Source organism: Puntigrus tetrazona, chromosome 3 (assembly GCF_018831695.1).
Source record: "Puntigrus tetrazona isolate hp1 chromosome 3, ASM1883169v1, whole genome shotgun sequence".
In the NCBI taxonomy this organism is placed as follows: domain Eukaryota; kingdom Metazoa; phylum Chordata; class Actinopteri; order Cypriniformes; family Cyprinidae; genus Puntigrus; species Puntigrus tetrazona.
In genome coordinates, this window is record NC_056701.1 from 23,338,305 (window position 1) to 23,362,132 (window position 23,828).

A 23,828-nucleotide genomic window follows, 5' to 3' on the forward strand; every position below is an offset into this window, starting at 1 on the left:
ACGAAAGAAAGAAAGATTAAAAAAAAAAAAAAAAAAAAAAAAGATGTGGACGGAGGCGGAAATAAACAGGTCACGTGGGTCGGAGGTTGCCGAGGCCGGTGTGTCTCCATGACAACACTAATAGAGGAACTTGTCTGTGCACAGCGCTACAGAGCGGTATGTAATTGAGCTATGCTGTTAAAAAAATTATTATTACCGAGCTTTAAATGATTTACATGTTTACATTTCTCCTTTTCCTTCAGCTGTTTATCAGTTGTAACGTTTCAAGTCGAAGGTTAATGGAGTCGAGCTAGCAAGCTAACGCTAGCCCAGAGATGCTAAAAACAAACGCTTAACAGTTACTCGATAATTTGTTTATCTTCATACTAATTTATCAGTTTATTTTAGTTAATGACGCGCTAAAGACGGGAAACGAGTGTTTGTTTTGGCATCTATATGAAACCTTATGAAGTGTGTAGAATTCTGGTCCAGTTCTGGTTCTGTTGCCCTTTGCACAGTTTATTTGAACAATTTTATTTGGTATGAATCCGAATGCTTTTAATCGGATGTTAGATAAATGTTGTGAAATGCTTTTAAAGTGACTGACAACCTCCATGGCATGAACTTTAAGAGCAAGATTTGCACAAATAAACATTTTATGCATTTATTGCATGCAATTGTAAAATGTTTGAAGTTAGAAAAGAGAAAAAAAAAATACTTTCGTTTCGGTCAAGTTAAGTTAAATAAAAGTTGAATGAAAATGATAGAAATGAAATGTATTTGAAAGGTGTCTTATTCTCTCCTGAGTCTACATTTATTTAATAAAAATGCAGTGATATTGTTAAATATTATTGCAATTGTGATAACTCTTTTGTATTTCAGTATATTTAAAAACGTAGTTTATTCCTATTATGGCTAAAATGAACTTTTAGCAGTCATTACTCCAGTGACGTGATCTTTTTATATAGTTATAACTATAGCTTTAAAACTTTAAAATGTCCCAATTGCTCAAACCGGGGTCCCAATTTTCAAGGATCACAAAGTATAATCTGTAAATTCACGATAAGACTAGTCCTTTTGTGCCTTTACGTACTCGATGTGGACAGTAACCCACATTTGCTTTTGTTCACGGACAAACAAACGTGTTCTTCATTCTCCTTGCCAATACTAAAAATGGGTGAGAGTTTTGACCCAATGTTCTGATTATTCCTTTCATCCCACAGCACTAATCCTTCTGTCTCTCTTTAGTAAAGAAAAGGATGGCAGAAACTGGTGATGGTAAAAAAGAGGATGCCGACTACAAAAGACTGCAAAGCTTTCCACTCATCAGGGTGGGTGCAGCTCGACTGCTGCTGTGACCTAGATAGAAATAACCAGTTATGGATTTGTCTGTGTTTTTGTCTGTGTTAGGTCACTCAAACTGCTCCCTTTTCCATCCTTTTTCAAAACATGGGATTTTAAACATCTATTTACCCTCTTTTTTTCCCCTCAAGCATAATATTTGCCCTGCTTCTTTATTTGGGATGGACGTCTTTTTTTACTTTTTAAAAAAAAATAGTTCACCAAAAATGATAATTACTCCATTATTTACTCACCTCCAAGCCATCCTAGGTGTATATACCTTTCTTCTTTCAGATGAACAGTTTTTAAAAAAATGTAAAAAAAAAAAAAAAAAAAAAAAAAAAAAATGTTTTCATTAAAAATAAAAAAACTCTGCTTTAGAAAACATGTGTTAAATTTATTATATGAAATTTATATACACCTAGGATGGCTTGGAGGTGAGTAAATTCTGGGGAAATTTTCATTCTTGGGTGAATTATACCTTTAATATTTTGATTAACGCAACATTCTTTGTGTTTAATATTTCTCTACATTATTGCAATGAACATAAACATAACCGTTCAAAAGTTGAGGTCTCCTGTGTTAACCAAGGCTGCATTTGTTTGATCGGAAATGCAGTAAAACTGTAATATTTTTCAAGATTTTTACAGTAAAATAATAGTTTTCTGTTTGAATGCTTTTAAAATGTAATTTATTCCTGTGATAATAAAGCAGAATTTTGAGCATCATAACTTCAGTGTCACATGATCAAGAAATACTTGAAGTCTTTTTTGTTCAAGTTATCATATCTATCATAAATAAAAAAGTTACTGACCCCTGGTTTTTTGGCTCTTCTTTATAATTTATTTGTTTACTAAAATAAAAATTTGTGTCACAGCTGTAAGAGCCTGAATGGAATATGTTGTTTTGATCCTCAGCACACAGATATGCCTGAAGAGATGCGTGTGGAGACGATGGAGCTTTGCGTCACAGCCTGCGAGAAATTTGCCTCCAACAATGAGGTCAGTCAGGTTTGAGTGTGTGTGTGTGTGTGTGTGTGTGTTATGAAGCGCAGGCTTTCAAATAAATGTGCTCCCCAGGTCACACAGGTGGGGTTGGGCTCTGTGTTTCCGTCTAGTACTGAGTCAGGATGTTTCACACGCTCACAGTCTGGCCATCTGGACTGTTCCAGTAGCCTACATGCTTTCATCTCGCTCTCTTTCTCGCTGGTTCACTCTATTTTCAGAGCGCTGCCAAGATGATCAAGGAGTCCATGGATAAGAAGTTTGGCAGTTCGTGGCATGTGGTGATCGGCGAGGGGTTTGGGTTCGAGGTGAGCCATGAAGTCAGGAACCTGCTCTACATGTTCTTTGGGGGAAGTCTGGCCGTATGCGTTTGGAAATGCTCCTGATGCTGCTTCCTGCCCACATAATCGCCACTGTGAGATATTTATACTCACGGATCTGTCCTAACTATGCAGCCCTATTTGACTTGAGATGCGTACTGTATGCGTGTGTGTGTGTGTGTGTGTGTGTGTGTGTGTGTGTGTGTGTGTGTGTGTGTGTGTGTGCGCGAGTGAAATTGTATGGCGGGGGGGGGGATTCAGATTCTTGTGCACTTCTTCAGATCACTCTTTTTTTGTCTTACATTTTAAAGGCTTTAATTGTTAGCCATAAACACAGATTTCAAGGAATTTTGTTAACTTTTAAAATCATTTTAATCGAACCTATGGAGTTGATTGCAACCGACTGCTGGACCTCATTTAGAAAATGTTTCTTTTTTTTTCCTCTTCCTGCGCTGTTTACTTTCTTTTAAAATGTTTGTCTTTTAATGTGTGCAATTCATTATAGCACGTTATTCCAAAGAAAACTTTTGCCTTTGTAATCTTTCATCAAAATGTACTCTAATTTATGTGATTTTGAATCCCTTATTTTCAAGTTTCTCCTTATTAAGCATTCATCACTGTTGAATGAATGAATGAACTCTGGTTTGTTAAGCTCATTTTAATGGCCAGTCAGTTCAAACTGGATAAAAGTGCAGCCCCACCCTCTTTTTTTAACTAAATGTTGTTTTTCATTCAGAAATTAATCATTATTTTTTCACTGTAAAGTGTACATTGTGTACATTAATCCAAAAAAGCCTTTTCTGACCTCACGTGTGCTATTGAATAACATTTACTAATAAGCAAATAGCTATTTATTCATTCATTCAGGTATGTAATGCTCACTTTACACAGTCCTGCTCTTGATGATGAATATATCGTTTCATTTGGGAATAGACTACTGTTAAAAGGTTTGAGTGCGGATATCATAAGTTCACTAAGGTTGAGAAAAAACGGTCAAAAACACTAATATTGGGAAATATTACGATTTTAAAACCAGTGTTTTCTAATTTGCTGTGATGTCAGAGTTAAAGTTTGAGCTGTCGTTACAACAGACTTCATGATCCTTCAGTAACAAATCGTTCTAAAAACCTTTTTTGTTTTTTAATCAATGTTGAAAACAGAGAAGCTGCAGTATGTATTGTCCGTGATTATTCGATGAACAGAAAGTCTAAAAGAAGTGCTTATTTTAAATCTTGTGCAATCTAATGAATGTCTAAATGTGTCCTTGAAGAATGAAAATATGAATTTCTTAAAAAAAACAACAGCTCAAACCTTTGAACAGTAGTCTTACATTTCTGAGGTAAAATGCATTGTAAGCAGCAATTTTAATGATAAAGAATGACAAATATAAAAAATGTAAAGAAAGTTTAGGACCTTTACAGTTAAATGTAGTTGTGTGTCTGTTTGAATGCATTTATGAGTGAATGTACAGTAATGTACTGAAGCGTCAGTCTGATTTTCGCTCTCTTTGAGGCTCTGAGTATTCTGTTGTATTTGTCTGGCAGGTTGTCGTAGGAGTGTGTTTGCTGTGTGAGGCTGATCAGGACAGAATGTGTGTCGTTGCACTCCATTTCATGTGTCATTTTAAAAAATGCATTCACTCTCTCTCTCTTTTTGTCTTTGTCTGTCTCCTTCATTCTGTTTCCTGTCCAGCAGTGTCTCTCTCAGTGGGCTGCTCGACCACCTGTTTCAGATTCCTCTTTCTCTTTTATCGTTCGCTCTCTTTTTTTCCCCCCTATCCTTTCGCTGTCACCCCAAGAATCTTACGCCCTGTCCTCTTCCCCCTCTTTACGTAACCAGCATTTGAAGTGTGTGATTACTTGAATGTTATATAAATTTTCAGAACTTGATTTCTGAAGGTTTCTGTAGTCATGCAATAATACAGCTACTACTTTTTTATTCATTTTTTTCGGTACGACATCTCAGCCCTGAATTCCATAAATGTCATTAACTGTCAAAATGTGGTACTGTTTAAAACCTTAAACCTGTTCTAACAGTCTTTAGCTCTATTTGGATGGTACATTATACATGCTTATGTAACGGAAATGTTTGTATTTTTATTATGGGAGGAATTTCTGTGCCATGAGTGTTATTGAATGAAATCATATAAATGGAGGATGGAAAACTTAAATTTCCCATCTTGGTAGCTCCGCCTCCAAACCATTGTTTCTGTCCAGCTCAGTCATGCCACTGATTGCAATTGTTTAATGCAGCTAAGGTCCAAGTGCTAAAGTGAACAGTTTACCTTTAAGTGCACATGAATGAAACAGATGCAAATGTCATTTAAATTTTTTTTTTTTTTTTTTTTTTTTTGAGGTCACTGCTAATTTAAAAGATTGCTGTTTTGACACTTTTGATATATAAACCTAACTTGCTGCCAAGTTCATCAGTTTGATTTCAAAGGATGTATGCAAATATGTTACAGTCGTCATCCTGAGAAACGGTTACGAGTACAAACAGTGCTTTTGATTTCAGCTGAGATTAAATGCTGCAAGATTTTATCAGAATGTTCCATCTTTCTTCCTGCAATGTTTAAATGCAGTAAAAACCTTTAATGACTTTATTATGGTATTTTATTCAATTTTCAATTATTTTTGTCAACTCTGTGCAATAATTGCTCTGTTTAGATAAATAAAAAAATTATAAAAAAACACATTTGAGTCTACTGTGTGGTATCGGCAAATGCAAAATTTGAGTTTGAATATCCATTAACAGATTCTTGAAATCTGAAGAATTTCTATTTGGTTATACAAAATATATATTTTTTTTAATTACCAAGAGATATTCATGTGTTTGGCTGCATCTACTGTTCCAGGGTCCCATAAAATGTTTTCCCTGGCTAATTATTGCAGTAATGTAGTTTGTCATTCCCAACTCCCATTCTGACGGCACCCATTCACTGCAGTGAATAAATGCTTAGTGATAAATGCTAAATTTGTCCAAATCTACATTTTGGATGAACTGAGGGTGAGTACATTTTCAGCTAAATGTGTGTGTGTGTGTGTGTATATATATATATATATATAAATTGGTGCCACTTATCTTGTTTTCCATTAACATGGACTTTATCTACAAACTTTTCCTAATATCCATGTTATTTTCTGTGTTCTTTGTGTCTCGATCATTTCTTGCCCAGACATACTGTTTCCTCTCTCTCTACTGCATCTCCCAGTCTTTCTCTTTCTGTTCTTCTCCGCTCTCTGTATTTCAGATGAACTGAACTCAGATCAGATGGTGGGCTGGTGCCGCGTGTCTCTGGCTCGCGCTCCTCATTAACAGCTTAGCTCTCTCTGGGGGACTGCAGGATCTGCCTGACATTTTGCTGACCAGGAACATACCGCAGAGAGACACGGCAGGAAGAGGAATGCGTGCCAAAGATCAGATCCGAAACGAGATCATTAGACAGAAGGAATGTATCACGCCTGAGATTTTACACTACGGTAAAATATGCACTAAAACACAGGGGGGGTGAGGGGGAAGATGGAAGAGAAAAGGAATTTGTCATTCGCAGTAGAACCTTCCTGGAAAAGAAAAGAGAGAGTGTAGATTGAACGGTAGAGAGATGTAGAGTGATTGATGAAAAAGCGAGCAGCAGTTGATGAAGATCATCAGTGATTTGTGGATCATGAATGTTCAGATGAAGCAGCAGAGGGATTACACTGATTACATAACTGTGTGTGTGTGTGTGTTAAAAGAGGATTGATGGTGAAGTGAGAAAGTGAACTGGATGTGAGATAGAGCGTGAGTGAGGGAATGAGAGTGGGTTTGAGGGATGAATACAAATCAGTTATCTTTCGGTGTCTCTTTTCACTTGTTTTTATGGTTTATTTTCCCCCCTTTGCGGGCGCTGATTGGTCAAACACAATGTATGTTTACATGCACACGTTTTACTTTTTAGTTAAGTTTTAGTCGGTAGTTATGCTATAACTGTGAGGCTCCTAACAGTGACCCTTTAGCTGTGATTTAATTCACAATATAACATAACTTGGACGTTATAGGGTAGAATGGAAACAGCCCACATTTAAAGGAGCATTGGTTTACGAAGAATTATTCCCATTTAATTTCTTCGTAGGAATTCACAATTTTTTACTGTAGTAGACAAATAACCTTATTTATGAAGGAATACACTACCGTACCAAGAAACACAGTAATGATGCAATCAATTAAAATGATGACCTTTGACGTATGTCGGTTGAATCGTTGGTATAAAACGCATACCCGTATACAATACTGTTCGTATTTATTTGATCAAACATGCAGTAAAAATGTAATTGCCATCGCCATTGGTCTTATTCCCCAATCATGCAACTGTTTGCGATTAGTTGCGATGACTCCTCTCATAACTTCTCATCTCTCTCAATCTCTTTCTTTCTCACTCGGGGGGGAATGAAATATTCATAGCTTGGCAGCGAGTAAGCGAATGCACCAGCAGAGAGTTTCCAACACGTTCCCTCCCTCACATGTGGAGATATGTCACTCACACGGTGTTTGTATTTGTGTGCGTTGAGTTTTCATCCATAAATTTCTTATTCAGGCAGGAATTAGAAGACCGCCGGATTCCAGATGCTTCCTCGACCTCAGCGGTTCCGTCTGAAGCCCAAACAACGGAGCGGCCGTCCACGTGGAAGAGAGTGTGGAGAGAGTATTGACGGACGAGAAGAATTAGCAAGGTAATGCACACAAAAAAAAAGAGTATAAAAGGGGAAGGGGGATGAATATTTAATAGTCTGTCCCTGAGCTTGACGTCTAGCCTCTTGACACATACAGTATTAATAAACAGGATGGCAGGATGCTCTGGTGTATTCATGAGTGAGACAGCAGGCTGTTGTCTCGAAGATGCTGCAAAGTATTGTAATGTGTGACGCTTTGTCAAAATGACGTAAATAATATGCAAGAAAGCGGGTTTGTGGAACAGATAAATATGGAAATGGGTCATATTTAAGTGAATCTTAACAAGACGCTTTGTTGCTTATTTATTTGCATACGTGCGTAATTGAAAGCTCTGGCAGTATGTGCAATGGAACAGCATAATGATATACTGAATCATGCCTGCTATTCAAAAAAAATATTGGGCACACCATGCAATCAGTAACATTTAACACAGAAGTATGCATCAACTCGAGGATGAAATTGAGTGTGGGATACACAATGTTTTGTTACGTGGGGGTGGGTTGAAATTGCTGATAGGCCTTTTATAGGCCTGTTGTGAGTTCTGGTAAATGCTGTTGTTAAAGCCATTTTGCTTTGCAATATTTTAATTATCGGTAGAATTCATGGGAAAAACTACATTACCCATGAGGCCAAGCAGAAAAGTTGTGGGAAGCAAATTGCGTGGAAAGAGCAGTGCTGCCAGCTGCTTTTAAGTAGCAGTTAAAACTGGTAGCTAAATGCCACTAGAAGACCTCATAAAGGCAAATTCATGTGTTTATCGTGTGCGTATTATGCATATTTTGCAATAAGCTTAAGATGTAACTAACAACTTTAAATTAATGGTTTTATGTTTCACCATCATTTTAATTTGATTGCCATTCCTGCTTTATAGCCAACCTCCTTTATCATAACGCATAACGAAGATTTTTGGAGGAAAAATGAGTGCAAAACATATCTCCGTAACTTTCGTCTACAGCACCTTTGAAAGTCTAAAAGTCCTTTGCGCGCTGCTCTTTTAGACAAACATAGCAGGTTGATCCGATGTTCTTTGCATACTACATACTGCATAGTTTTCAGGCTGCAGCGGTACTTCAGTCATTTCAAACATAGCCGTTGGAAGTTGCACATTTCGATCCCGCCATTTCAGGCAAGTTTGCATACTAATCCCATCAATCTATGATTTCTAGCGTAGCTTCGCTCCTCTCGTGCTTGCGGAGCGCGCTTAATTAATTAGTAACATCTCTGTAATTTAGTTTGTTTGCGCTTCAGGGTGTTGTGCAACCGGACTTCAGCTGTGGAAACGCAGAAGCCGCACGTTCATGATTTGACGCTGGGGATGGGCCTCTTCGCGGACGGCGGCGAGCCTCTGAATTAATGATGCGGTGGATGGCGTCTGCTCGCTGTGGGGATAGAGACATGTCAAATCCACTCCTGCCGGTTGGCCGCTGCTTTAAAAGGCTGATTTCCCCCGGCCTCTTCTTTTACAAGCGCCGCGTGTTATGTAAAGGATCTTTGGAGATCAGCAGAGGTCTGGCTTTAGGCTGGTGCTGGTCTGCGTATGGCCTGATCGTGTGCGTATGTTTTCCCAAATCCAGGATTTCTGACGTCAAGTTGCGCGTGCTCATGTTTCCTTAAAAGGGTGCCTGACGTCTCCGGTTCGATTCTTGCGATGCATCGCCAGCTAAGCAGGAATTAACGTTTGCATTTAAAGAGACAGCTCACTTAAATGGATAGCTTGCCTATTGATGAAAAGTCTGTCACCGTTTAATCACCCTCGAGCTTTTCCAAACCTGACTCGTTGAGCGCAAAATATGGTATTTTTCGAAGCAAACTGCCAGGTTTTATTAAAAGAAAACATTCAACGATAACAAAATGTGTGCTTTGCTCTCAGGTGACATTTTATGTGAACATGCAAATGAGAGATGCAAAGTAACTGTGCTAATGTCTGAGATATTTTGCGAGAAACTGTTTCCAAGTAAACTTCAGAAGACTGGGAATACAGAGCACATGGGAATTACTTACATAAGGCACAGGACCGTGAGTAATAAATACACACAAATACCAAAACAGAGAAAATGCAGCACCTGCCAACAATGCAGGCTTTTGTTACAAAACCCTTATATGTAATTGCAGAAGGTGTTGTTTAACACATCTAATGACATTTATTATTGAGCCCACATACATCTGTCAGGTCTGTCTTCGGAGACCGATTGATGTGATCTGTTAAATAAAAAATCGTACATTAACTGTACTGTTCTGGGTCAGCGAAGTGATTAAAAAGCAGTGTAAAGAGAAGGAAGAAAGGAAGGATGCGGAGGCGTTTTCATGTTGACGTGTGGTATTGTTTCCTGAGTGCATAGTTCTTGAGGTAATTTCTGAAAATATTTTTTAAAGCATCGCACTCTTCTTCAGAGAAGTCACTCAAAATGTCTTCTTTTGTGTTAGAAGAAGAAGAAGTCGCCGCAAAGGTTTGGAGAGCGAGTAAACTCATCTTTTCAACACACAGTTCCGAGGGGGATTGAAAGTGACTCAGATGTGCTACTGCTCCCTGCTTCATTTTTAATATTTTATTTTGTCGTTCTCCAAAGCGGTAATTTTAGGCTCCGTGAAGAGAGATGGGCGAGGACGGCATCCCGGGGAATATTGTCCAATAAAACACTGGAGGGTTTGTAGCCTATAGAAACTCCCAGATGAAATGCCATTAATTGAAAACAAAAAAAACTAAACTGATAATTTTTACAAGCTGCATTTTGGTGACTGCATGTTTTTCTGCTGGTAATATATATTATATGATTACTACATTATATGATTTAATGTATTAAATCATACAACCCGATATTATAAAATACACAGATAATAAGTGTTATTGATTAAACTAAATAGTATCAATATAAGAGACATCGGTATAATAGACTGATGTTTACAAAAATCTAAATAGTTTCCTTTTTAATTTTTTAATTATTATTATTTTTATATTACATTTTTATTAAAGACTTTTACACTTTAATAAACAAACCTGCTGTGTGGAAAGTCAAGTTATTTTTTTATTTTATTTTTTTAGATCATGTGCGCCCTCTGGTGGACAAAATAACAACCGTATGAATGCAAACGCCACAAAAAACTTAAAACAATGTATATTTACTGAAAGCTCACATAGAGGTGTGAGTGCTAGGATAATCGTTACATATAAAGCCTATTAGCATATATAAAAATGTATATTCCTCAATTAAAGACAAATTACAAATTTGCTATGGGCTGCTTTTGGTACTTGATGCTTTTTTTTGTTGGCCATTTTGCGTTTCAAGAATAAGGTCCAAAGGGGTCATACAGAAAAGTCATGACTTGTCCACACCCACTGGCCAAACGCTCACACGAAGAAGGAAAGGCGTAGCTGTTATTCTCAAATAAGCACGGCTTTGCTCTCAGGTCTGAAGGGGTCGGTTAAAGAAACCATTAACAAAAAACCTCTATTGATCAACGCACATGGTTGATTGCATTATAATAAAACTTTTTCAGTCAGGAAGTCATGCATTTATTACCTCTGTTCGCATTTTTGTAACTAACAGAACTGGAACACGTGCAATTACGATGAACATCTTGGTAAGAAACGGTGTGCCTAAGATCTACCCTCGCCCTGCTGTCATGCGTAGGTGTTTTGAAAGAAAGCAGCCATACGGCTGGCAGAAATCCCGCCCCGTAACTGGTTAACATGAACGTTTTCTACACCACTTCCACTTTCTTCTCACGACATTAAACAGGCTAAAAGATAGAGGTGGGAAATTTGAAGCAACTCTTTCTGTTTGACCTCTCCTCGAGTCACATACCGTAATACACGATTTCTTCTAGACAGTTCGGCCGACGACAGGTAACTTTACTCAATATACAGATGTTCCGTTTCACGCAAGCAAAACATCTGTACGTAACATTTGTTTTATTCAGCTGGTATAAGAGTGTGAGACGTTGCATTATTATAATGTATTTTGAAATACAGCTGCATCTGTTGCATCGCATCTCAAGCTGCATTCGCTAAAATGCTTTCATGTCGCACTATAGAGTCAGCACCTAAATGGACTTTCTAGAATTTAAAACGAATGAAGAGTTACTGCTTTTCCTCCACCGGAAAAAGACAGAGATTTCGTGCGTAGAAGAACCGCGCAGACTTCTCACTCAGCTGCGAGACCACGATCTGGTGCCGGAGAACCTTTACGAGGTAGAAACACGGCCACCTTTACATGCACACTCTCTCTCTCTCACTTTTTTTGGACATGGTATCATAATAACATTATTTTTGTACATTCAACCGCACCAGTACATTGTTCCCGGGGAAGTGTACTTTGTCAGTGTACTTTTTCTAAAAGGGGCCCATAGGCTATTTTTGAGCATTTGGATGATTTTTTGAGTTTCACAATATCACTGCCACATTTTTTTGGCGTGCCTCATAGTGCATTGCAAAAACTTCACCATGTTTGTTTGGCTTTGCGTGTACCCAGTTTTAAATCCCCTCTAATTCAGTAGTGTCCTGCATTAGCCAAAATCATCTCAGACCACTACTAATCGCTGAATAACTAATTCAATCAAATGTGAAAAAAATGCAGATATTCCCTAAAAACACGTTAAAGACAGCGTTTAAGAGTATGCCCACTTCTCCAGGCACCACTAACTATAGAATATGCTGAGGCCGTCCAAAGTGTATATAGACAAAATCCTTTTACTAATGTGTATCATACTGTTCACATGGCTCACATGTTAAGATTTTTTGACCACAGAAATAAATAAGACAACAGCCACTATAAACACATTATGATTATGATTGTATGTGATTTTCTTGAGATGTGACGTTTTCATAATAATGAATGTGTAACATATAAAATACTAATTTGCTAATACCAAAAGCCTATAAATAGCATATTTTAACAACTGTAAATGACCAACTTCCATCTGTGATCAAACACTCAATGGTGGTTTAAATTTGAATATTAAAAAAACAAAAACAAAACTAATATATGTATATGTGTATAGATATGTGTGTGTGTGTGTGTGTGTGTGTGTATATATATATATATATATATATATATATATATATATATATATATATATATATATATATATATATATATATATATATATATATATATATATATATACATATACATATTCTATTTTAATATACATTTAAATAAAATTTATCCCTGCACACAGAAAAATAAGGTATTGTTTTTGTACTTAAGGTACATTTGTCACAAAATTACCCTGTAAGGTACAAAGTATTGTATTCAAGTACCAATAACACTGTAAAACATAGCCTAAAAGTAAAAGTTACTAAAAATGTATTTCCATACAGTCTATACAAGTCTATACAAGGGACCTGAGCAAGCATCAGTATGTGACGAGTTGGGGGTGAAATAAGTATTGAACATGCCGCAGTTGTTCCCAGAAAATAATGTGCTGTTGATTAAAAAATTTTCACCAGACATCGATGACAGCCCAAGTAATCCGCACATACAAATGTACAGAAACTAGTTGCATGTATTGTTCGGTTGTGATTTTGGCCAATTCTTTTATCTTGAAGGTTCTCTGGGCCTTTTCTGTAAACTCTGTAGTTCTTATTTTCTATTAGATTTTCTGTAGTTTCTTTTTTTGTATGTATGGATCACAAAATTTCAAGTCAACATCACCAGTTTAAGCACAAAATTAAAATGAATAAACATTTGATGGTATGGTGAAAAAAGGAGTACAAATTATCGAAAGTCTGTCTCATGTCAGTGTTTCATCCGGGAAAGACATCAGTTTAACAGCTTGTAAACTAATAATGTCACGTATAACGTCAGATGTACCTCAGTAAAAACCTTCAATGACCATAAACTCGGTCGGCCAGAAAAATAAGAGTAGCATTTTGCTGAATATATGTATTATGTAACGTAGCTTATTCATGTAATTTTATTGTTCTTCAGTGTTTAATTTGTGTTTCAGTAAATCTGCATATTATAACAGTGCCACAAATTTTTGCACATTAATGGGAGAGATGCAGGATGTTTTTGTGTGTGTTAAAACTGATTCATTGTGTTGAAGATATGTAATGTGCCAGAAAGGTATACTTTAACACATTATGTGCTGTCCTTCACTACATACATGAAGTTCTAAACACAATGTTAGAATTTGACAAAATGAATGAAATAAATTATTGGTTGTTTAGCTTACTTTAAAAATATATATATAATGAAATGACAACAACTACATGCGTAGAACTGCAAAATACAAACCCTATTTTTAAATTGTTATGAAAGGTAGCATAAGTCAAAACAGTTCTTTTTATCTCATTAGGTAATATGACACATAACCCAACCTCATAATCGTTTTCAGACTTTTGTTGGATTAACGCTGGTGGCCAAAAGTGTTTAGGTGTCTTGTACCCCTTCTTTTCAACAGCAGACGAGTAAAGTCATTATCAAACTAGTCTTTTAAAAGCCAATGCAACACGGGTGCGATACAAAGTTAGTGGTGAGGGATGGATCTTCCTTCATGTCTTTCTCTCTGTTTTTGTCTGTAGAGTGTGAAAAAGATGCGTTCTCGTAAGCAAAAGGAGAAGGGCTTCTATGATGTTCTGGACTGGGTGGAGAAAAACAGACCTCAGGACATGCATCGGTTCTGGCGCTGTGTGTTTGAAGATCATATCCTGCAGCTGTATCCAACACTACGCATCCTCAGAAACAGTCTGCAGGACGGTTAGTGTTTTTGATTATTATCATCTTTATGTTTTGTTATCTAGATCAGCGGTTCTTAATTGCAGTCCTGAGGACGCAATCTAGTTCTAGTTCTAGTAAAAGCAAAAGAATTGCCATTGTAGGGTAAACCGCTGTAGAGTTAGAACCGGTGAATTAGCTCATTAGCATTTAAAGCAACAAGCAAGGAAATGGCCTGCTATGAAAAGAGCTTATTTTTAGGTTTTTTACACTACCATTGAGAAATTTTAGGTAAAGTAGGTTGTAGACTTTTCATTAAGAATCATATCAACTGATGGAAATCAGCATGACCCCTTTAAATTACAAAATATGTACATGATATATATTGTTACAAATGCCTGCAAAGGCTGCCAGGATTCCAGACTTTTGAATGGCTGTTTATTATATTTTAGATAAAATTTACCAAAAGTGACCTAAATGTACATCCTATAGTTACCTCAAGGTTCAAATATGAATGGCGCGTTAAAGTTAAGAGTTACAGCCTTTTTTTGTTTGTGTGTTGTACAAATCTATAATAACTCAGGTGTTCGAAATGAGGCCAATAGAGAAAAGTTATGCTCATCAAGAAAAAACTAAATTAGAGGTAACATCGGCTGCTATTATATGGATTCCTACGCAATGATAAAGCAAAAATGGCTACATATATAAATACGACTTTTTATTGTTTTCTTTGTCCCAGACACTCTCTCTTTCTCAGCATCTTCTGTGAAGAAAAGAGACGAGCATAAGCTTTCTGTAACCTGTGGGAATAAAAGAGGCACTCTCTATCGGGACAAAATGGCCAGAGGTTCATAATCACATATGTTATTATAGTATTATGCTATTTATGTGCAGTGTTTGGTCTGAAAACATCCTACTCTTCTGTCCTGCAGGGGAAGAGTGTATCTTGTCCCAGGGACGCTGGTTCACCCGATGTGGGTTTGAGAAGTTTGGGGAGAGAGAAAGGTGGAAAAACTGGAAAATCAGTATTCGCCACAGAAACGAACCGCTTAAGAAACTCATCAAAGTAAATAATGCAAGCACATACAGATTGTTGGGATCTTTGCTAAAAAACTTTGTCACCATGCTGCTTGGCCATGGTTGTGATGCCCATTCCAGCATCTACAATGTGTAGATCTACAATCTGGTCCCTGACATCGTTGGACAGCTCTTTGGTCTGATTTGAATCTGATTGATTGATTGATTGATTGATTGATTGATTGATTGATTGATTGATTGATTGATTGATTGATTGATTGATTGATTGATTGATTGATTGATTGATGGATGGATCGATCGATCCGTGGACAGGTGTTTTTTTCTACTGGTAATAAACTGAGTTTACCAGCACTCCCTTTAAGAGAGTGCTCCTACTCTTAGTTTATAACCTGTATAAAGACAACTGGGAGGCAGAGATCTTGCTGATTAATAGCGGATCAAATACTTATTTGACCTATTAAAAATCTAATTAATTGATTACTTTTTTTAAAGTGTTTTTTTCTGGATTTTTTTGTTATATAACAGTTATGTAACCATACCATTAAAATTATAGACTGATTGTTTCTTACTAAATAATATAATGTAGTACCAACTGACTCTCAGCTGTGTTTTATAGCATTAATTGAGAGATACATTTTTTTTACTAGGAAAATTGCCATTTCCTGTAGCTGATAAATAGCCAAAATAATCATTATGGAATTAAAAATTGAATCATATTAGATTGTAAGCTTTTGAATAGAAATCTAATTGAAACATTTGTATCAGTACCCAGCCCTATTATCAACCCTTTAAGTTTATAACATAAGGTAAATATGGAGCCATATTAAATATATCAAACCCTTGATATACATTTGATTACCTAACTTCTCGTTTTTTTCAGGAGGGGCGTCTTCATTGTCCACTGAGGAAGCGTAAAAAGAAAACCTGTATTAAAAAAGTATGTTTTTTCAGCATACCAATGTACCAAGTTTTGCTTTTCCTGAGTTTCATTTGACATTCATTGGTCACTTTGTTACTTCCTACAGAACAGGAATGGGAGGTTTCCTGTCAGCTCATCTGAGAGCTCCGGTGCAGGTGAGGACCCGTCATCTTCACTCATTCACACGCTCTCTGCTGTCTGTCTGAATGCAGTAATGTGTTTTATTCCTCAATATTTAGATACGAGCTCTGGTTCAAGGGAGGAAAGTGATGAAGATGATGATTTCCAGGAGCAGGGAGGGAGAAGAGGAGTAACAGAGTTAAGAGAGAGAGTTGAAGAAGAAGACATGTCAGATCTGTCTGTTTTTCAGGCTCCCTCTTTACCGGTCACCTGTGCTTCACTTACTGGGACTCTGTACAAATACAGGTTTGCGTCAGGTACGTTTTTGTGCTGATTTTTGTGCAGAATTTTTGTTTTGTCTGCGTTAAAGGTTTGAGTGTTACGTTTGTGCTGCAGGGTATCGTGGGAAGTGTATACGTACTGAGGAAAGATGGTTCACTCCGGAGGAATTTGTAAAGCAGGAGCCGACTCTCACTGATGGACACTGGAAGAAAGACATACTGTGCCATGGAAAAACACTCAACTTTTTACTCCAGGTAATGAGAATATGATAATGCGAGAGATAGCATATCAAACATACGATTGTTGAATTATGCATTTGTTTGTTTGCTTTTTTGTTTGTTTGTAATTTCTAGAAAAAGATCCTGTGCATCCGTTCCGATCAAGAGCAAGACATGGTGAGAAACATCCCTACCTGAAATATTTTATGATAAGCAGTCAGAAAGCAGGTTATGCGATGCATATTTAAGAGTAAGTAAGCTGAAACCCTTTTCCGACTGAGAACCATGGGCTCAGACTTGGAGGTGCTGATTCTAACCCGCTTCAGGATCAGCTGCAAACTGCTCCAGCTCTGAAGGTTCTGGCTTGATAGAGCCTACAGGACAACATCATCCTAGCATAGACGAGATCCTGTGGTTCCCAAACCAGATCCCCTTCGGCCACTGGGTGTGGTAGAAATCCTGTCCATAAAGATAATGAACAAGACCGGCGACAAAGTGTAAATCATTTAGAGGGTGTAGAGCTGGTCCATTGTTCCACAACCAGGATGAAAAACGCCTGGTCATACTGGATCCGAGATTCGACTATTAGACAAATTTTCCTTTGCAGTACCCTGGCATAGACTTTCCCAGGAAGCCTTGCCACCGAAGAGCTTCTTAAGTACCTTGGCAACTTCTGCTTGACCCACCTCACTAGGCTGCCTGTTGCCGACCACAGCTTTACGTCCACAACTCTTTCTTCTGTTCCCTTTATGAATGTAAAAAAAAAATCGTGGACCTGCAATTTTTTGCCATTTGCAGTCAAATACAACTTCTTGTGATTAGATTCTCATGTATTTAAACAAGAATGCAAAATACAAGAGCATAATGCATTTAAGCTTATTTCTGTGATGGTGATAAAATGTGATGTTGTCTGACTAGATGGCCCAGAACAATGATGATGAGTGTTATGTGTGTCACTCTGTGGGAGATCTCGTGTGTTGTGACGAGTGTCCACGAGCTTTTCATTCAGACTGTCACCTACCTGCTGTACCTGAAGACTCATCTGGGTGAGAGAGACACACACATAGAAATCATTAGCTCAGCAAGTATACGGCACGTGTTGTACATTCATCCTGTATATGTGTGTGTTTGCTTGTAGGGAATGGATTTGTACTTTTTGCAAGTTAAGAAACAGTCTACAACGGCTTGACCCCGCTCTGAACATGTCTAAACTTGAAGCTTTGAATTCCCCAGTGTCTCAATACATATTGGTAAATTCAGCACCTTAATATAAGAGATAACCATAAAGATTTATGGTGCCCACACTTTTGTCTCGTTTCCACAGAGTGTACGGTACAGTACGGTACGCTATGCAATTATGTCAGTTTCCAGTGTCAAGATGTAAAAATAACAATCTGTACCACTGTTTTGGTAGTCTTCCATAAGGAAGCACCCTAGCACAGCAAAGGGTACCAAAAGGGTGGAGCTAAACTCACTGCAGAACCGTGATTGGTTGCCTAAAGTCGTCACTTTTGTGTACGTGCAATAAATTTATAATCTATTTAAAAGGAGAGCGCCTATTTGAAAATGTTGTATTCCGATTTCCACTTCGAGCAGCCTTGCCAATTTTTTGATAAGTACAAAGTTATGTTTAACTTTATTTATTTTGAACTTTACCGCATGGTTACTTTTGTCTTTATTTCCTCTTAAGCCTCTTATACTTTTAAAATGGCTATAAGAGTTAAAACTGACAAAAAAGTTGTGCTTATTGTCTCGTTTTATCATCGATCGAATACACACTTATCAAGTAAGGGTAACGATGACACTGGATTAGGGTGTTCCATCCCGAGTCATACCATACTGTATTGCACTAACCGGTACCACTCAGTGGAAACAAGCCATTTGTCATAGCATTCAGTGCCTTTAAGTGATGTCTACAGTACATATGCTGCTCAGACAATTATTTATGGGCCTAATTGTGGATATATGTGTTGTTTGTCATCTTTAGCACTGCCGCTACCTCCTGTTATGTGTGTACAGACAGGACGTAGCCTTTTTAAATCACCGGATGTCTTTGGATGGAATAAAGCAAAAGTTGGAAAGTGGCGAGTATCAGACAGTAGGAGCATTCTTCTCTGACTTTAAGCCCATTTTCAGAAACTGCAGGACGTTCGATAGGGTAAGATTCACTGAAACGTCTTACATAACAAATAAATTGCCACATAACAGATAGCTTGTTAAAATTTGTTTTTTTTTGCAGTCGTGAACACGTCTTAGACATTATTGTTGAGATGATTCATTTTAGAAGAGAACAGATTTTTATTTTTTATTTATTTTTAATTTTTTTGCTTTTTAAAGGACAGTGAGTTTGGCCAAATGGGTGCCAGGCTGAAGACATTTTGTAGAGAAGAGTTACGGAGAATCTTCAGTATCCAATGACAGGCCTTTTAAAAGTGTTTCAAAGATACACTTGAGATCTGAGTCTGAATATTCATTAGATCTCAATCGAGATAGAGCTATCAATCTGTCAATCCTTTTCGTGTCCGGGCCGGGAGATGTTTCCCATTTTGTTTCAAATAAAATTTGAAGCCTCACATAGGTCAGTGGATTGATGCAATACATGACTTTGTTGCTGTTTAACACTGTACATCCACTTATCATTATTCAAAATGTACATTTCATTGAACACATTAGCCAAGCGTTTAAGAATTAGAGTTAATGCTTAACTAAACATGTGGGGTGAAGCATTACTTGTAAAACCATCCATTTTCTATGTTAATTTGTGCATTCTTGACATTTTTAGTAATTTAGTATTTTCATCTGATCAACCCTCCCCTTTCAAGCTGTACTACTTGTACACAGTATATACAACAACTGCAAGCTCAGTTCATTTTGATTTTGGAGAGAAACAGAGAATCCTGCGGCTTTGTCATTTAGCAGCACGTACAACATATAAAAAACCTTCTTTTCACAGCTGCTGAATGTTTCTGAATACTGAAAAGGTGACGTTATTCCTAACTAATAAAATGCCATTTGTGTGATCTTAGAAAGCTGGCATCAAAACCATGCAATGAAGAAAACCTTTAGCTATCCTACATGCTAAACTTCAGTTTTTTTGTTGTATTGTTATTATATTGTATTGTATTTACTCTTAATATGTGCTTTTATTAGTTTTTTAACATTTTGTACCCTGTTTGAAAAGGTGCCAGTGTTTAGTTTTTTCCTTTACTCTAGTCATCAGAAATTGCAAAAGAGATTACACCTGAAATACTGAAGGAAGGTCGCAAAGACAAACACAAAAAAGTATACAGGTATTGAACCCCTTTGTGTGTGTGTGTGTGTGTTAGCCTTATTCATTTTCTTGCTGTTGCAGATTTAGATTCACACCCTGCACTCTCACATAATAAAAGATGCAAGACATTATTATTTAATAACATGAAAATGATCTGTCCTCCAGGTTTGTGTGTCCATATGCTGGTCAGTTTCGCTGCAGTCTGACCAGCCTTATGTTTGTGATGGAGGGTGAAGGAGAGGTGCGTTATAACACTGTCTCATGGGATCCTCATCTGTTGGGTTTGGGGGAGATGCAGCCTGCAGGACCCTTGTACAACATTAATTGTTTGAATGGTTTAATCTCAGGACTGCACCTTCCACACTGTGAAAAATTCTCAGGTATGCGTCACTTCTACATGCTAGTTGTAACCGATGCATGCAATTCTCACAGTGTGAGGGCTTAAATAATCAGCTCTGTTGGAAAGCCATCTGAATATGCAAAATGAAATTGTTGTTTTTGTGTGTTCTTTACAGAGCATGACATGGATTGTTTATCGATAGCCCATTTCACTGGTGGTAATGTACCAATAATAATCAATCCAGTTAAAGTGACTGAAGCTCTTGTGGTGACTGACATCAAAGATCTCTCCATCTTTGGGCTCATAAAAAAGACGAGCTCTCCTCCTTCCCCTGTCATTGCCAAAGTACTTGTCTTCCTCCGCCCGGTAACTGTGAGAAGGAAAGATCACATGCTGGATGTCCATTTGCTCCCATGGAATGTTCCACTTTCAGAGGTATTGATACGTTTTGTTTTAATGATAATGTAATACTAAAAACCAGGTTTTGACATTTGGGTGGGTTTGTGTTCGTGTCTCTGATCCATATCATAGAAGCCCAATGTTCAGAATTTACCAATAGTTTACATTCCTAAACCATGGGTTCACATTCGTATTTGCATATTTGTGGTGTCAATGTCATTGATTGGATGAATGCAGCACTCAGCCTGTCTGCATCGAGGCTCTAGCATTGCACATCCTCAAACTGCAGGATGTACTATTTCTCAAATTGACTTTTCAGGCTGCAAAGGTAAAGATTGGACCTCCTTCACTCCAGATCATGTATTTTCCGTAAACATTTGTCATTTTTATTTATCAATCACTGAAACCGCTCTATATGGTGTTTCTGTGACCGTCCAAAGCATGTTAATATGAGGCACGCTGATGAGCGTATAATCGTAAAATGGCTTATTTTGTGTATAATTTGTATAATTTTGACACCACAATGCAAAAGCATATCATCTGCATAGACAAGGCCCAGAAAGGTAGTAGGGACATGATTAAAATGTGACATCAATGGTTCAATCAGTCATATCCAATCATACTGGGCATTGTCTCCTCTTGCTTGACTTTTCCCCATTTATTCTCGATTACCTCCCAGAAAACTTGCGACACACTTTGGGGAGTCTCGGTGGGATCAGGAGAGGCGAGAGAGACACAGACTCCCGCTTTAACTTAACTTTGCCTGCTGGAGTTGCTTTGGAGACTGTTTCTTTAGAACAGAAAGTTATTTATACAACTTTATAACTTTATACTTTGTAATATTGTCATTGTTTTGCTTTATTGTTTTTGTACTACAAAAAAAGGCACTGCCTCCCTCGACTCCTCTGAGGAAATGCCGCTGTTTAATGTGAAATTTCTTACATGTGTTAAAAATAACAGGCTGTTCAGTTATTATTTGAGGAGACTTTGTCTCATTATGTAGCGAGGGACCGTTTTTGTTACCTAGGCTCTTGCTGGTCTACACAGTCTTTTTTTTTAAACCCAACCTCTTCTTAAGGTCATGAACCAGCACATGAAGAATAAATATATTGAAACCAGTTCAAAGTGTTGTCTCGTCCCAGGAACACAATACCAGTTGTGCTGTCAACCAAAGATATCTACAGTGCATAGAGCGGTAACATCTTATTTCATTTAAACATTATTCATTATTTTTTGTTGAAAAAGCTCCACAATATAATTAAAAGTTCTAAAATGAAAATTATGGAGAAAAAAAACAATTTTTAGCACATTTCAGCACAATGATTAACACTGATTTATCAGGCCTTTTAGTTTTTTCTGCCTAAGAATTTCTTTGTTTTTTTTTGTTTTTTTCCAGACGTTTAAGGTTAAATTTGGTCCAGACTATCATCCCACATTTAAAGTGCTTGTGAATGTCGGGCATAAGGAGGTCAAGCTAAGTCTTATGGATAACACTGATGAATGTGAAGTGTGGCTTCCACAACAAATCCTTCTCACAGGTAATGGATGATAAATAATTGTTGCTGGCAATGCTAGAATTTATCATGGGTATGAAGTTGTGATAAAACCAGGTAAAACCAGTTGTGAAATAAAAAAGCATACAAATAATAGAAGCTTTAAAACAGATTTAACCTACATCGTGATTGTATGTAAGCTTTTGTTTCAGACACACATATTATTCCTAAATAAATTATAAAATTAAAATGAATATAAATTAAAGGGGTTATTATAAGTTGTTTGAACATAAATGTGTTGAAAGTGTGTACACTTCCATCCTATAATTATAAAAGTCCACACAGTGTTCTCATATCAGATTGTTTTGAGATTCCGGTCAGAATGATGTAGTTTTTCACAGGCCCCGCCCATGAGTTGATTCAAAAGGCCGTCTTACCTTAGCCCCGCCCCCAAGTTAGCTGTGTTTAATTACATGCTAATTAGCCAGTTTTAAAGCTGATGTTTACAGTCTGCTTGTCACAACACAGAAGAGAGGGGCGGGGTCAACAGAGCTCATTAGCATTTAAAGCATCATGGACTAGAATGGCTTGATTAAAACAGCTCAATTATTTTACTATAATTGAATTCAGGTTCATCTGTACAGTGCTTTTTTATAATACAATCATTGCAAAATAGCTTTACAGGAAATGTATATATTGTAGAAACGTAATATAGTTAACTTATGAAAAAATTGGGTAATTCTGTATGTTGTCTGTGGGTTGGCATCAGCTCTTGGTCGTCTCATTTAAGGGTTGGATCCAGACTGAAGTACTTAAAGGATCGTATCAACTTGTAGAAAACGGGCATCTGATGACTCCTTTTAAAATTATTATTTTATTCCTGAGTGCACTTTTACCTGACATACGGTGATAAGTGTTAAGTGTCATTCTGCCAGAAACTAAATAGAATATTGTGACATTTGAAGCACATTTATAGGTTTTGGTTTGTAAAAGGTTTTTATGACTTATTTTTCTATTTTTATTTATAGCGCCAGATCAAGATGTATAGAACTCCCTGCTCAGAGAAGGATCAGAATCTGTTGGGTTTTTTTCTATTGCGCACAAAGCTTTTTGAAAAGTTGAATTTTTTTATTTTTTTTTTTTAATCAGAATCTGAATTTGTGAACAAACACAGACATCTCCACATGGTCTATGTTCATGATTACAGTTGAAATTTACAGAGAACTTGATCTAATACCACTACGAAGGAAATTGAAAGTCTTGTTGGATGCTCTCGACTCTGAAGAAGCTTATGCAGAATTCTACAGATTGCTGAAGGAGTATGAACTGGAGTCAGAACCCAGTAAACCCCAGTAATGCTCAGACATTACTGCTGCTCCTTCACATGTATATAAGACAGATCCAGGTGCTTATTTTCTGAATTTGGTACGTAATTTAGATTTGATTATATTTCTGTACAATCTCGTCATTATACATCCCTATCATTGTATTCTTCTGCTTTGATACAACCTGTGTTGTTAAAAGCCTACATAAATAAAAAAATGATTGACTGATTAAATGATTGACTGTTTACACTTAAATCCATGCCAATGCTCATATATGTAAAAACCGCCTTTTTAAGCATCATGTCAAGGTCTGAGCAGACGTACACATTTTTTTCTTGTCGGGATAACTGCAGGGTTTTTTTAATATAAGTTATTTTTGCAGCTCGCTGACAGGTGATCTTTTATGTAAT

At 37.1% G+C, this 23,828-nt stretch overlaps 2 protein-coding genes across 4 annotated transcripts; both read left to right on the forward strand.

Moving 5' to 3' along the window:
* Positions 1 to 74: 74 nt before the first annotated feature.
* dnal4a (dynein, axonemal, light chain 4a) lies at positions 75 to 5,336 on the forward strand. Its single transcript, XM_043235619.1, has 4 exons — positions 75 to 156; positions 1,228 to 1,310; positions 2,238 to 2,321; positions 2,546 to 5,336. The coding sequence occupies exons 2-4, from the start codon at positions 1,239 to 1,241 to the stop codon at positions 2,708 to 2,710; spliced, it is 321 nt and encodes a 106-aa protein (XP_043091554.1). The 5' UTR covers positions 75 to 156; positions 1,228 to 1,238; the 3' UTR covers positions 2,711 to 5,336.
* Positions 5,337 to 7,112: 1,776 nt separating this feature from the next.
* On the forward strand, positions 7,113 to 23,638 carry LOC122341898 (nuclear body protein SP140-like protein). Of its 3 annotated transcripts, none has more exons than XM_043235580.1 (21): positions 7,113 to 7,353; positions 8,603 to 11,198; positions 11,387 to 11,543; positions 13,881 to 14,055; positions 14,753 to 14,860; positions 14,946 to 15,079; positions 15,932 to 15,988; positions 16,077 to 16,125; positions 16,210 to 16,407; positions 16,487 to 16,626; positions 16,726 to 16,767; positions 17,509 to 17,636; positions 17,729 to 17,840; positions 18,578 to 18,748; positions 18,928 to 18,997; positions 19,811 to 19,880; positions 20,027 to 20,241; positions 20,377 to 20,636; positions 21,679 to 21,795; positions 21,997 to 22,138; positions 23,243 to 23,638. In XM_043235580.1, the coding sequence occupies exons 3-21, from the start codon at positions 11,400 to 11,402 to the stop codon at positions 23,302 to 23,304; spliced, it is 2,394 nt and encodes a 797-aa protein (XP_043091515.1). In that variant the 5' UTR covers positions 7,113 to 7,353; positions 8,603 to 11,198; positions 11,387 to 11,399; the 3' UTR covers positions 23,305 to 23,638. The 3 variants fall into 3 exon arrangements, with proteins under 3 accessions (XP_043091515.1, XP_043091517.1, XP_043091516.1); XM_043235582.1 differs by having other exon boundaries at positions 7,114 to 7,353; positions 23,122 to 23,638; XM_043235581.1 differs by lacking the exon at positions 7,113 to 7,353 and having other exon boundaries at positions 7,370 to 11,198.
* Positions 23,639 to 23,828: the final 190 nt, after the last annotated feature.

Excerpts from the sequence above, each read along its gene's own strand:
- LOC122341898 (XM_043235580.1), top strand. The coding sequence starts at position 11,400 with ATGGACTTTCTAGAATTTAAAACGAATGAAGAGTTACTGCTTTTCCTC. Across the intron at positions 14,861-14,945 it reads TCGGGACAAAATGGCCAGAG|GGGAAGAGTGTATCTTGTCC; the intron begins GTTCATAATCAC and ends TCTGTCCTGCAG. Across the intron at positions 17,637-17,728 it reads GTACCTGAAGACTCATCTGG|GGAATGGATTTGTACTTTTT; the intron begins GTGAGAGAGACA and ends GTTTGCTTGTAG.
- dnal4a (XM_043235619.1), top strand. The coding sequence starts at position 1,239 with ATGGCAGAAACTGGTGATGGTAAAAAAGAGGATGCCGACTACAAAAGA. Across the intron at positions 1,311-2,237 it reads AAAGCTTTCCACTCATCAGG|CACACAGATATGCCTGAAGA; the intron begins GTGGGTGCAGCT and ends TTTGATCCTCAG. Across the intron at positions 2,322-2,545 it reads AATTTGCCTCCAACAATGAG|AGCGCTGCCAAGATGATCAA; the intron begins GTCAGTCAGGTT and ends CTCTATTTTCAG.